We start from the raw sequence: 14,487 nt of genomic DNA, 5'->3' as shown, positions 1-14,487 counted from the left end.
CAAAACAAAAATCAACATATACAACCACATGTCACTTATAAGGAGGCTATGTTCTGAGAAAGGTGTCGTTAGATAACTTCATTCTTGTGAACCATTATAGAGTATACTTACACAAACCTAGACTGTATGGGCCAATCACTAGATATGGCCTCTTGATAAAATCAAGAGACAGTAAACAAGATACAGTATATGAGGCTGCTGTTAATATAATGCGGCATATTGTTTTATACTAAACTTCTATTTTAAGTAGAAGGCATACACTCTAAAATAGTATAATAAACACATAAAGCAATTAACAGTTGTTTATTATCATTGTCAATGTACATAACTATAAATGCTATACTTAAGTTACTACACTTTTACAATTGGCAGATGGTAGGTTGTTTATACCAATATCACCACAAACATGTGAGTAATGTGTTACACTATGACATTAGGACAAATATCCTGTCAATAGGTGACAGGAATTTTTCAGCTCAATTATTTTATGGACCACCATCATTATGTGCCATATGACTATATATGAAATGAATCTTTAAAATGGATTTCCAATGTAGAAGGAAAGAAGAATGGAACAGAAACATATACATGTATTAGTCACTTTTGCATTGCTGGAACAAAATACCTAACATATACAACTTAAAGAAGAAAAGATTTCTTTTTGTCTCACTGTTTTCAAGGTTTCAACCACATCAGCTGGTTCCAAGGCAGACATAACATGGAAGGACAACATAGTGGAGGAAATGTGCTCCATTCATGAAAACCAAGAAGCAGAGCACAGGGTCAGGGACCAGATACAATTTCCAAGGTCACACCTTCAGGACCCACTCAGACACACCCAGAAGTGTGTTTTACTAATTTCCTTGGTGTCTCTCAAGCCAGTCAAGTTAACAATCAACATTAACTATCATTATCCACTCCTTGTCAACCTGACACCCAAACACCTCTCAAACCATAGGCTCTTCAAATAGAGAGGATAACAAGGTCATAATTCTGCCTAACATAATGTAACGATCCTCATATACTAATTCCTTCCCCTAAGTCTCAACAGTCCCAGCATTGATCAAGAGACCAAATCAAAAGACAAAAGTCTCTTCTGAGACTCAAGGCAAACTCTTACCTATAAAAATCCCATAAAATTGGGCTGGGGGTTTAGCTCAGTGGTGCCACTGCCTGCCTCGTAAGTGCAAGGTCCTGAGTTTGATCCTCAGTACCAAAAAAAAAAAAAAAAAAAATCCCATAAAATTCAAAAAGGATGTTACAAGCTCCCCAGATATAATGACATGTGGTAAACGTTCCCACTCCAAAAGGGAGGAACTGAGGGATAGAAAAGCATAAGACCAAAGCAAGAGCAAAACCCAGCAGAGGAAAGATTAAGTCCTGTAGTTCCATGTTTGACATCTGGGGCAAAGGGATGGCATGAAGTGAGCTCCAATTTCAGCACTGAGGGAGGCTGATACAGGAGGATCACAGTTGAGTCCCACCAGAGAACTTAGCAAAACTCTGCCTCAAAATAAAAAATGAAAAGACCTAGGGATGTAGCTCAGTAGAGGAATGCCCCTGGGTTCCCCCTAGAAACAGTCCAGATGCTGGATATTTCCTATTCTAAAGAAGCCAGAGTTAAATGAACGGTTGACAACTGTCCAGTCTATGGCAAAACTAAATCTTAGGGTCAGGGATTTAGCTCTGTGGTTACGGAGAAAGTCCCGAGTTCAATCCCTGGTACCAAAAAAAACTAAACTAAATCTTAGATTTCTAACAATGATTCATTGTTCTTTCAAGTAGTCAGTCTGTCTCTGGATTATTAAAATACAAGGGACACAGTGAAGCATTTACTCCTTCAGGTGAAATATTTTAAGATCTTCAATCTAATTACCATTCAAAAGATATGAGCTACTCTGCAGCAACTGCTAACTGACTTCAAAATATTCCATACTGGGCCAGGGATTTAGCTCAGTGGTTTCACCGCCTGCTGCGCAAGTGCAAGGACCCGAGTTCGATCCCCAGTACCAAAAAAAATTCCATATTGAAGGAGGAAAAAAAGCATAGAAAAGCGTTAAGGAAGAAGCTGAGGTAGCAAAAAGGTAATCAGAACTACAATAAAAATGTATACAAACAAGTGCCATTTTTGAGATTAAGAAAGAAACGGAGTTACCATTGCCATGAACAGTGCTGGGAAGGCACATACCGACATGAAGCCTGAGCCTGACCACTGCTTCAATCTCTGGTTTGTAAAGAAGTTCCTTAAAGGGGACAGTTCCCAGGACCTGTATCTATCTCTTCGAGCACAGCAGCACTATATTCAGAAAGCAATAAAGACGAAAGAGATTCATTCCTATTGAAGGACTAGAGTTCATGACCACAGTATAGAAAAGCTAAGAACTCTTCTCAGCCTTAACCTTAAAAATAGATTCCTCATCAGAAAACTGAGGACTCTGGAGTTTTGTCAACTAAGGTTGTGATGGTAGTAACTATGGGATCCGATGCATTTAGGAGGTAGGAGTTTTATTTCTTCTTGATGTCTTCCTCTTACTTGTAAATGATTAACCGTGACTCTTCGAGATATGTCTCACTTGCTCTGGCATCTTGTAAGAATTCAATGTGCTGAAATTGAACAATGTCTTGGGATTATAGTTGCAATGCATAGTCTGAAACAAGCTTTAAATACACCTTGCATATAAATAATGATAAACCAGTCAAGATGATCAGGGTTCCCTGATGCCTTTCTTGATTTTGCTGCAAAAGACATGAAGTACACTGAATTGCGGTCACTGTTCATGAAGGCAATTGGTTAGGGCTTCTTTTTTCCTCTAATGCTCCAAAAGGGGATCCAGGTATAACAGTTCCAATCAAAGCTTGGGAGCACAGTTTCTATATAGCAGTAGATCTAATAGTTAAGATTTCTGGTGGCCTGAGTTGGAGAAGAGAAAGACAGCTTTTAACAGTTCCCTACCTCAAAGTATCCAATTAAGATGTAAAAGTTTCATCCACGCTTGGTGGCAAATACCTGCAATCCCAGCACTTGGGAGGCTGAGGCAGGAGAACCACTGCAAATTCAAAGCCAGCCTGGGTTACATAGTGAGTTCAAGGCCAGCCTCGCTACATAGCAAGACCCTGTCTCAAAAACACCAAACAAACAAAAAGACATGAAGAGTGTTGAAGAACCCAGGCAGGATAGTACACATCTACAATGCCACCAGTGGGGAGGATGAGGCAGAAGGATTCCAAGTCTGAGGTCCGCCTCAGCCAGCCTGAACTACCTAGCAAGGTAGGTAGTCCCTACCTTGAGACCTTGTCTCAAAAAAACAAAAACAAGAATGAAGTAAACACTATTTCAGAACTCATTAGTGTAGCTGAGGAATTATGATACTTGGAATGCCTATGAAAGAAAAACCTAAATTATAAAGATTTGCCATTGACAACTTTCAAACCAAGTTCATTAAGTCAAACTGCCTGTCACAAAAAAAGCCACAACGCTAATTAGAAAGAGAGGAAAGGCACTTTCCTTTTTTTTTTTTTTGGCTTTTTTTCCTTTTTTCACTTTGTTTGCCCATCCTGCCTTATTATGTATGTAATCATGAAGATCAAATAAATTGTAACATTCAGTTTTTAATCAAAAAAAAAAAAGAAAGCAAAGGAGGGAGGGAGGGAACAGGTACACACAAAACTGAGAAAATCTTCAAGACTACAGGAATAAATAAATAACTTAGCAACAATAAGCCTAGTTTTTAAAAAAAATGATGGAATAACTCATGCCAGACTAGCACTCCCATTACAAGCAACCATAAAACAAACAACTGTTTATAGGACTTTAGACAACAGGCAAGGCAAGAAATCCTTGAGAGACAAGAATTCACAGGGCTGAGGGTATAGTTCCGTGTTATAGCGATTGCCTAGCATGCACACAAGGCACTGCCAGAAAAAGGAGGAGAGGGGGACTAGGACAGGGCAAAATAAGTCCTATAACCACCTCAGCTTTCCACCTGGGCACAATTTCCATGACCATGACCAAGCAAGCAAGAGTTATTTAAGAAAGGCAAAGCAGTTGTGCTTAACTGAATAGGCAGGGATCAGAGCTCAGTGCAGTTGCTACAGCTGAAATCCACAAGGAAGAGGGGCAAGATATATAAGATTCTCCATAAATCCTTGGCCAAGGAGCAAGTTGCAGGTCAAAAATCAATTAAGGCTTTACAAAAGAGTGTCTTAGAGAGGAATGGATACTAGAAGTTAGGGAGTACTGGGAATACTTTTGGAGTTCCTATAAACTAGAACACAGAAACTACTACATCAACACTTTATTAACAAGTCAAGACATTCAACTGAGAAACCAAAATGTCTCAACCAAGAGTTTAAATCCACATCCTAGAATTAAAAATTATGATAGCAGGGCCAGGGATTTAGCTCAGTGGTTCCGCCACCTGCCTCGAAAGCCCAAGGTCCCAAGTTCAATCCCTGTTACCAAAAAAAGATATGATAGCCTTTCCCTAACAAAGCCTAAAATCAAGCCCCAAAAAGTATGGAGGCTGAGTTGCACAAATGGAAGGAAACACAACAGGTTTTCCACAGATCCATTCTAACAAAAAGCAAAACCAAACTCACACAAGTTCAAGGTGATCATCCAGTATAGCCGCTCCTCAATTTATAAGGGGGTTATTTATGTTTCAATCAACTCATCATTAAGATGAAAATATTGTAAATCAAAATTTAATATACCTAACTTACTGAACATCATAGCAACATAGAACACAGGTGTGTCCAACCTGTACCCCTTAAGTTAGACACAGCTGTTACAATAAAAAAATACTTTTAAAATAGAACAAGGCATGGGGGCACATACCTGTACTGTAATTCAAGAACGTGAGAGGCTGAGCTAGTAGGATCATGAGTTCAAGGGCAGCCTAGGCTACATAGCAAGACTGTGTATCAAAAAGGTAAAAGAAAGGAAGGAGAGAAGGCAGGCAGGTGAGCAGGCAGCCAGCATGTAATTCCAGACTCTGGGAGGCTGAGGCAGGAAGGTCACAATTTCATGCCCATAGCACATAATTTATCAATTTAGAAGACCTCGCTAAGTGTGAAGGTCCTGGGTTCAATCCCCAGCACTGCAATCAATCAATCATTCAATAATAAAGTGAGAGTAGTATGTCACTTATGTCATCAGGTTTTTAAGGTTCTGTGAGTTCCAGTTTTTTCTTTTTCCTTCTTCCCCCTCTTCCCTCTTCCCTCCCACTCCTTAACAAGGATACAGCAAAAGTGGCTTCTAACTAAAACAATTATTTTATTATTGTCCAATAAAAGTTCAACTTATTTGACTGAAATCCCATTAGCTCACCTGAGTAGTTAATTTGCTAGTCCAGAAAATTATACTTAATATCCTACAGTAAATTACAATTATTATCCTTCCAAAAAAGTAGACTCTCTTCTCTTTAGTACCTGATACAAGAATATGGAGAAAATCTGAACAACATTTCTCCAAAGTCTAATAAGCTATATAAAGTGTTTGCCTTACTTTCCTTTTCCATGCATTCCACTCAGTGACTTCTATAGCACTTCTAATCTTAAACCAATCACAACTATTCTGTACTTGTGTAAAGCAAAAGAAAATGAAGATCAGAAAAAGGGACCAACCAAATAAATGATAAATACTATTTTCAAAAATCATAACTACAGCTACTCATGCAATTTATGCATACTTGAAGAACTTGTCTACCTCGCCGTATATTATTTTTTCTCTCGAAGAAACTAGAGAAATATATGCTTACCACTACAAAGCACCTTTAATCCCAAAGTGTCTTTTTTAGAACAATCTTTACTGAACCACATTTGACCATACAAAACTGGCAAGAGATACTCTGACACAGTCCTGCATTTATCTTTGAAAACAAACTCAATCTCCCTCCTTCCACCACTGCCACTCCACCAAAATGGATATTATCCAGTCATACTTCCTGTTTTTCAAATGTTGCAGAGGCCACACAATAAGGGGCCTTGTGTAGTCTCAGTTTCCTTCTCTATGAAATGGGAATGATACCAGTACCCACTTTAGGGGCTGTTGCGAGAATAAAGTGAAATAATTCACGATAAGAGCTTAGAACAATGCCTGTCATATAATATGCACTCAATAAATGCAAGCCATGATTTAACCTCCAAAAATAACTGCCTAAAGTCTGATTTTTTATTCTTTTAGTGACGATAAGTTCAACAGAATCCATCAGAGCAAGCGGATATACACACGGTTTTTACATGAACCCATAAAATCAACAGCAACAATATACATTCGGTAATTTTAAGTGTTCAGAACACTTTTGCTCTTTCCAATAGAAACATTTTGTACGACAATAAAGGCTCCGATTCCCTACACTTTACCCAGCGGTTTGTCTGGAGCTAGAAACACGGTCTAGATTTCCACTGGCCTTGGCCTCCGGGGTGGGCTCTCGGGAGAGCAGGCCAGGGCCGCTGAGGGGCAGCGGTGCAGGGCGGCTGGAGGCCAGCGCCCCTGTCCCCTTCTCCGGCGAAGGGTCCAACGACGCCTCGCCCTTCGCTTCCCAGCCGAGGCCGGGCAACCCTCTCCCCGCACCAGGCTCCCGCCAAAGAAGTCACTGCCGCCAGACTCACAGAGTGTGTCCACACACGTTCACCATCAGCTTCAAGGAAGGGTTCCGGTATTTGGTGGTCTTACACCGGGGGCAACCCTGGTCGTCCATGGCGTCTCCTCCACTCCGACTTTCCCCGCCACCCACCCCAGTCACAGCCCCTTCCGAGCCTCACAGACCCGGCGCCGAGCGGGCTCCCACCACCCGGCTCTGGGCAGGAACGGTCCCTCGCCGAAGAGCGCCGGCTGGAAACGAGGCGCCTGACACAAAGGTTCCGGCAGCGACTTCTCAGGTTCGGCAGCCGCCGCTTAGGGGAGGCAGCTCAATATCTTGAAAAAGTTGAGAGGGGCTCTTTAAAACTAGATGCTATGCACCTACTTGCATTTTTCAAGGTATTGTATCATAATTAAGAAGATAAATTCCATCTTGTTCCGCCTGGAAACATGGCCATGATTTCAGATATTTATGCCCAGTGTATATATTCAATAATTTAGACTAGTATTTCTTTTAGGAAATTTGGACAGCTTGTGCTTTATATTTCTCCTCTATAACTGTATAGTCACATAAGCTCAGAAAAAATATATGTTTGCAAATATAAAGTTTGAAAACGTTATCAAGAATCATAGTTTGTGCCAATATTACAAATCCTCATTAAGTGTCAGAAAACTTCTGTAAATATCTAGCACTTGCTATGCAGGGAGCCCCTGTCCTCAAGACTGTTAAGCATGCTTGCTGGTGTCACCTGACTCTGATAGCGCAACCCCTTCCATTAAAGACAACACATTTATTTCCCCAATACTAAAAAAGAATCATATAAGAATATACACGACTTTACTTCAGCAATTCCAAGATCTGAGAGTCCGAAGCTCTTTGGAAATCATAAGCCAGGTTTACTGCATTTAACAAAAAGACAAATGGAAGTCTATGAACATCGCTGTTCTCCAGGCGTGGTGAACAATGTAATCCCAGCCCTCAGGAAGTTGAGACAGGAATACTGCAGAGAGTTTGAGGCTAGCTACTTGGAGGGCTACATAGTGAGTTCAAAGCCAGCCTGAACTACACAGTAAGACACTATCTCAAAAAACAAAGAATATATCTCTGTTAAGTAATAAACTCCCTTTACTGTAAGGAGAAAATCTTATTTATCTACAAAATAGGAATGTATTGATACTTAATGGATAAAGTAAATGAATAAAGGAATGAACATCAAATAATAGCATAATGTGGAGATTTCTAATGCCAAGCACTTCTTGTAATCACTTTCATCTGAACCAAACTCTGATAGAAGTTAGTATGCAGACAAGGTTTTTCAAGTTGCTCTATACAGTAAATATTAGCTTTGTGTATTCATAGTAAGTTTAACTATTCCTAGTACTTCTGTTCTTTTCGATACAAAACTAAAAAGGAACAGTCCAGCTCCTTTTGTAAAGAGGTTTTTGGGGTTTTTTTGAGATAGGGTCCTGCTATGTAGTCCAAGCCAGCTTTGAACCTGCTATGTAGCCCAGGCCAGCCTCAAACTTGAGAGCCTTCTGCCTCAGCCACCCAATTCTGGGATTACAGATGTGCACTACCATGCTTGGCCACATCCCACTTTTTGAAACAAGGAACCCAGTTGGCAACCCCTAGCCTGGAAATGTAGTTGGGATTTTCACGAATTTTGAAGGGGAAAGCCAACAAACAGCTGGAACAGCAGACTAAGGCATCATAGGGCTTTTATTTGGTACACAAACATCAATGATTTGCCTAATAAATAAACCATATTATCTCTTTGATCTTAATATTGTTCACTAACAGGAATTAACCAAATGTAAGTTTACAAATGATGTGCTGACCTGGAAACCTGTTATGCTGCTATTACTTTTAAAAGACCACATCCAGACCAGTTACATGATTCAGAGTGAAGCTCTCCAAAATTAAAGGCAACCCTAGAATCTTTACATATTAACATAGCAGTAAATTTCAGGTGAAAGAATAAATGCAGTCCACAAGCAAATAAACCTTTTAGTCAAAGTGAGTGTGGTGGGACACACTCATAACCCCAGCTACTAGGGAGGGAGACTGAGGCAGGCAGGAGGAGCCCAAGTTCAAGGCCACCTTAGGCAACTAGCAAAACTCTGTCTCAAAATAAGATTTTAAAAAGGGCTGAGAATGCAGCTCAGTAGTAGAGTGCTTAGCTAGCATGTGCAAGGTCCTGGGTTGAATCCCCAGTAACACACACACACACACACACACACACACACACACACACACAGAGTCAATACTATGTTGAGAAGTCATCTAGTCAGATAACATTATAGCTTATTTGCACCAGATTAGTTTTAATCATGTCACTGAAGAGGAAACTCCAACCACAAAGTAAAGTAAATTGCATTCCCTTTCTCCCAGACTTTAAGATCAAGGAAAAGAAAGCACTGAAGATGGTGGGAGAAAGCAGCTACAAGCATTACTATGTGGAAAACTGCTAAGGAAGCATAATAGCTACATCTGATTTGGAGCTCTATCTGATAAGCAGTAGTCAAGGAGCTGTAAGTAGTAGAAAACAGCATTTATAAATTTGGTCTCTGGCATTAAGAGAACTGAATTGAAATACTGGCTTCATCACTTACTAGTTACATGACCTTGAGCTTCAGGTTTCCCAACAATAATCTGAAGGTACTTGTAAAGATTGAATGAGATATTTAAAGTGCTTAATACAATGCCTAAGAATTGTGATGAATGTTTACTGCTATTAATAGTAATATTAATATTATTAGCAGTTACAGTAACTAAAAGAGGAAGTATAATGCAATAGGAGGAGCCTGGCCTTCTAAATCAGACAGACCTGCCATGTGTGGTGGCATACCCCTATAATCCCAGCACTCAGGAGGCTGAGACAGGAGGGTCACTGCAAGTTCAAGGCCAGCCTGAACTGCCTAGTGAGACCCTGTCTCAAAAAAACAAACAAAAAATCAGACAGACCTGCATTTGAGCTAAATTCCTTATCCTTTACCTCAATTTCCATCGTCCATATAGCATGCTACACAAGATTGCTATAATGAATAAATTATATAACACAGGGATTCAAAAAGTCCCCACTAAAGTACCCTGTATGCAGTAGAAACTCTGAAATGCATATCATTATCACTGGTGGGGTTCAGTCACATAGGACAGCCAGAGAGCTTTAACTGCTGAACAGTTTAGCCTGAGGAGCACTCAAAAGCACTCAGGCAGCACATTTGTTTACAAGTAGACTGTCCTGAGCACTGCTCCAGGAGGTGTTATTTCAACCAGTCAATTCTTGTATTGAATAAATTTGATAAAACTGTCATTTTTCATATTTTCTGTTATATCATTTTATAAAAATTAACAAGAAAAAATGCAATTTTTGGTTCATTCTGTATTTAAATAATTGGACTGGTAAGTGATTAAGGAAGAAAACACTACCAGTACTAGACTTCTGATTCAAATGGCTATTCAGCCTGTGTAGAAAATCAACAAACAGAAGTAAGGATGTAGCTCAGTGGTGGTAGAGCACTTGCCTAGCATGTATAAGGCACTGAGTTCAATCTCTAGCAATCAAAAAACAAAAAAAGAAAACTATCAAGTTTCCTACTTTTCCAGACAGCTGCATGGACCAAGTGAGCCCATGACTCTGCTTCTGAAAAATGCTCTTACTCTAGCATTCCCACCTCAGTTAACAGTAGATTCTACCTCTCCCAAGGCAATCTTTCTTAAATGCAGACTTCCGTGCTTGCTTTGGCAGCACAGAGATTAAACGAAGACTTTCCTTTTTACCCTCAAGGCTATGGACCCATGTTAGGCTTTTCTCATCTGAAGGGACATTTACTGCTCTGTTACTTTACTGGGGACAGTCTCTCTCCAATTCAAAGGAAAATAGTCTGTCTCCCACACACTTGAGTGGTTCTTCTTAGCCTGCCAATCACAGTGATGGGCTTCTGGCCCAAAAGTTGGCAGATAATTCTTATTAGACCAATCAGAGCTCTGCCCTAGAATTGTTCAAATTGGCAGGCAGAAACACTTAGATAAAGTTGGCAGTCAGAAGCAGCAGAAGCACTTTGAAAAAGCTGGAAAATGTGAGCTGGGAGCTACTGGGAGCCATGGTTCCTACCTTCTGAGGAAAGCTACTTTGGAAACTACCTGGATGAGAAAAGCAGAAACAAGTGAGTGGAACGGCGGGTCTTCAAATCCAGTCACCTACACTTCTACCCTCCACGTTGCTTGGCAACATGACTCGACAGATTCGTCAGATGGAGCCGCACCTGGCTCCTGGAGCAATCCCTATCATCACTGAAAGGTAAGAGTACTCGTCTGCCTAGGAGACAACTAGGACCTGGAGCTCAGTCATTCCCTACCATGATATCTTCCCCTACTGTCACCCAAGTGACTCGCTAGGTCGCACTCTGCCTTACACACTGCTCATCAGTGTCTTATAAAGCCAGATAACTCAACCACTGAGTTAACTACTAGTTAATTCTTCTAGCACAAATATGGCAAACTCCAGAAAAGGATTCTGATTGTTTTGGTTTGAGGCAAATGCCCATTTAATTAACGGTGGCTATTACAGGACACATGGACATAGCCACTGTGTACATCACAGCAAACTGAACATTTCAAAGTCTTTCATAATTTGCCTCAAACATGCCTTTTAAACTAATCTCCCATTAGACATTTACATAAAACTCACACTCCAGACACACTGGATTACTCAAAATTTCTGACATATACCACGTTCTTCTCATTCTGTTCCCTCTGCCTCCCTGACTGCTCAAAATTCCCATCCTTAAAGACTCAGCAAAAAATCAACTCCGTACTGCCCTCCCCCTGTCAAAATTCGCCTCTGTATCCACATCACTCTCATAGTCTGTGTTGTATTTATTTATAAATGTCTTATCTCCCCCAAAGAGTTTAAGGTCCTCAAGATCAGAGACTCCAATATGTTAGGTTCCTAATGCAATGCTTTGTATTTAGAACTCAATAGGTCTATGAATCATCCTTGAGAAACATACAATGGATGGGAGAGGACTTTAGAACCCAACTTTCCTAACAGAACCACTACAGCCTGTATTTAGCTCAGTGGTGCCACACCTGCTTGGCAAGCGCAAGGTCCTGAGTTCAATCCCCAGTACCAGAAAGAGAGAGAGAGAGAGAAAGAAAGAGAGAGAGAGAGAGAGAGAGAGAGAGAGAGAGAGAGAGAGAGAGAGAGAGAGACCTAATAGAACCACTACATAAGCTTTCTGAAATAGAACTCACTAAGAAATGGTTACCATGGCCTTCCCTCCATCTTCCAGTTAGTCATCCTTAGAGTAGGAAATCCTCGTTCTTGGTGACAAAACCATAGAATATATTCAAGCAAGGTATAACCTGTACCCAACCAGATTTTCTTCAATACACTAAAATGGCAAAAGAGTTCCATATACTCTCATCACAATCTTCAGGCTAAAAGGAAAAAATACACAAACAAGGGGCTGGGTTTTCCGCTGTTCTTCACACTCACATAATTCCAGCATCAACTCAGTTCTCCCAAACCACAATACAATGTGACACTGTCTATTATAGACATAGAAAACAAAAACCAGTATTCATCAAATTTACAATCTTACATGTTTGGCAAAACAAGTACTCTGAGATAAACTCCACACAAAGACTAGTTCCAATTCAATGTAGCTATATTTTTGGTTTTTTGTTTTTGTTTTTTGAGGCAGGGTCTTGCTATGTAATTCAGGCTGGCCTCAAACTCTTGGAGATCCTCCTACCTCGGCCTCCTGAGTACTGAGATTACTGGCATGCATCACCATACTGGCAATATAGCTATGTGTGAGTCCTCTTCAAACTGCTGGCAGAATGAGTTCTGAGACTCTGCCTGCTAAATAAATAAATAAATACCACATGAACCTAAACTAAAAGAAGCCAAGATAATGGAGGCTGGAGGTTGGGTTGGGTTGGCTTTCATTTCTTGACCTACAAGCAAATCCTCCTGTTGCTGACGTGTAGATGTCATACAGAAGACATTCAGAACCCAAATATGTGGACTTCTAAGTCAATGCACTATATCTGATTGATAATTCTGAATCATACTCCTATGACCTGATATTGGATAACCCCTAATACAGCCAACGATGTTTAAATTAAGATACATAAAACTAATGTTTCCCACTTTATAAAAGCAGGAGGAAGGGGGCTGGGGATTTAGCTCCATGGCACCCTGCCTGCCTTGCAAGAGAAAGGTCATGAGTTCAATCCCCATTACCAAAAAAAAAAAAAAAAAGCAGGAGGAAGATAAACATTTACCTAGGATTAATTATGCAAGTTGTTTGGTGACATATCTTAATCTTTGTAACAACTTTGCCCACTTTTTTACTGTTAAGTAAATTGCCCAGCTAGAGTTAAATTTATGTCCAGAATCCATATCCTTTCCACAGAACCATACTTCTTCCCATCTACTTTGCCCTGATAAATATACTTTAATCTTCAAGCAGTTAATTGTATTGTGGTATCCTGAACTGGACTGTGAAACAGAAAACAAACACTAGTGGAAAAACTGTATAGAGTTTAGTTAATAAAAATGTGTCAATATTAATTTGTTCAGACAAATGTATCATAATGTAAAATATTAATATTAGAGGCAACTAAATGAAGGGTTAGTGGGAACTCTGTACTATTTCTGTGACTTTTCAGTAAATCAAAATTATTTCAAAATAAAAAGGATATTTTTAAAAATTCAAGAAAGTTTTGAATCTTATATATTGTCTTGAAGCTAAATACTTAATTGGATGTTTCCAAAGGACTGCAAGCACGTAAGTCTTTTCTATAGTTAAGAACTTTTTTTTTTTGAGACCGGGTCTCACTACGTAGTTCAAGCTGGCCTTAAACTCACTATGTAGCCCAGGCTGGCCTCAAACTCACAAGAATCCTCCTGCCTCAGCCTCCCAAGTGCTGGGATTACAAGTGTGCAACACCACACCTGTCAATAAATATTAAATCTACCACAAATATCACTTCTGGCCTTTTCACATTAGGGTGGTACAAAAACAAGTCAAATCCTGTATCAAAAGGCATCTTAGTTGACAAGGAGTCAAAATACAGCCTGACATTAAAAAAAAAGAAAAGAAAACCTCACTAAGTTGATCATGACAACAGGTGACCTAAACACTTGCTTTATAATATGCTGAAGTAGACAGGCATGGGTAGTTGGGAAGCAGAAACAACCACCTAAAGTAAAGGTTAGTGATGTCATGAAAACGTTGGATTTTGAGAGAGAGCAGAAGCAACCAGATCCAACTGATGTCCAGGAGGCAAAGGCGGACAGAAGTTCTTCCCTTTCTGAGTTAAGACCTCCTGCAACATGAAAGAGATCCAACTGTAAACACCACTCCCCCACTTCTGCCTCCGACCTCCATCTGTCTATGCCGCTCCTGGGCCATCTCCTGCAAGACACCTGCACATAGAGAGGGTGTTTCTACCAGGAATACTCTCCTCAAACAAGGAACGACTCACTGATCTCCAGCCCCAAAGGGGAAAAGAAAGTCTATTCATATTTACATTAAAATGGTTCACATATAAAATTTTCAGGTCTTTGTTATAATGTAAAGCTTAGATTTCTTCCATATTACGTATCCAGGATAAATATATGATTTAATATTCTATATATTTAGTTACATCACCACGTACATCTCAGGTGGGTTTTCAGCCCTCCAGGTGACAAGCACATTTTTTGAATGCTTATTATTTTTGTCTTCCCAGTGGACTATTCATAGTACTTATTTCAAGATTTTCAAGCATTTTCCCCCTTTGGAATTTTATTTTACTGTAAATGCCTTTCCCTTATAACATCCTCTGGTGCCATTCCCTTTTCGACCCCTTTGAATATAAATCCTAGATAGACATCCTATAGGGAGGG

The 14,487-nt window shown here is 40.0% G+C and overlaps 1 protein-coding gene across 3 annotated transcripts in view; it reads right to left on the bottom strand.

Moving 5' to 3' along the window:
• Positions 1-6,826, bottom strand: part of Mnat1 (MNAT1 component of CDK activating kinase) — a 240,901-nt gene extending 234,075 nt beyond the window's left edge. For 2 of the 3 annotated variants that reach the window (XM_021247889.2, XM_087195224.1), the window contains exon 1: positions 6,613-6,826. In XM_021247889.2, coding sequence (XP_021103548.1) covers positions 6,613-6,701 — 89 coding nt within the window. In that variant the 5' untranslated portion in view covers positions 6,702-6,826. The remainder of the gene's footprint in view (positions 1-6,612) is intronic. The other variant, XM_004837439.3, reaches the window with a different exon arrangement.
• Between the last annotated feature and the right edge of the window lie 7,661 nt (positions 6,827-14,487).

Source organism: Heterocephalus glaber, unplaced genomic scaffold, assembly GCF_053883595.1.
Source record: "Heterocephalus glaber isolate CG9 unplaced genomic scaffold, H.glaber_assembly_v1.0 deba00001608, whole genome shotgun sequence".
NCBI lineage: Eukaryota > Metazoa > Chordata > Mammalia > Rodentia > Bathyergidae > Heterocephalus > Heterocephalus glaber.
Note: the sequence above shows the minus strand (reverse complement) of the source record. Positions and strands in the feature narration are given on the sequence as shown.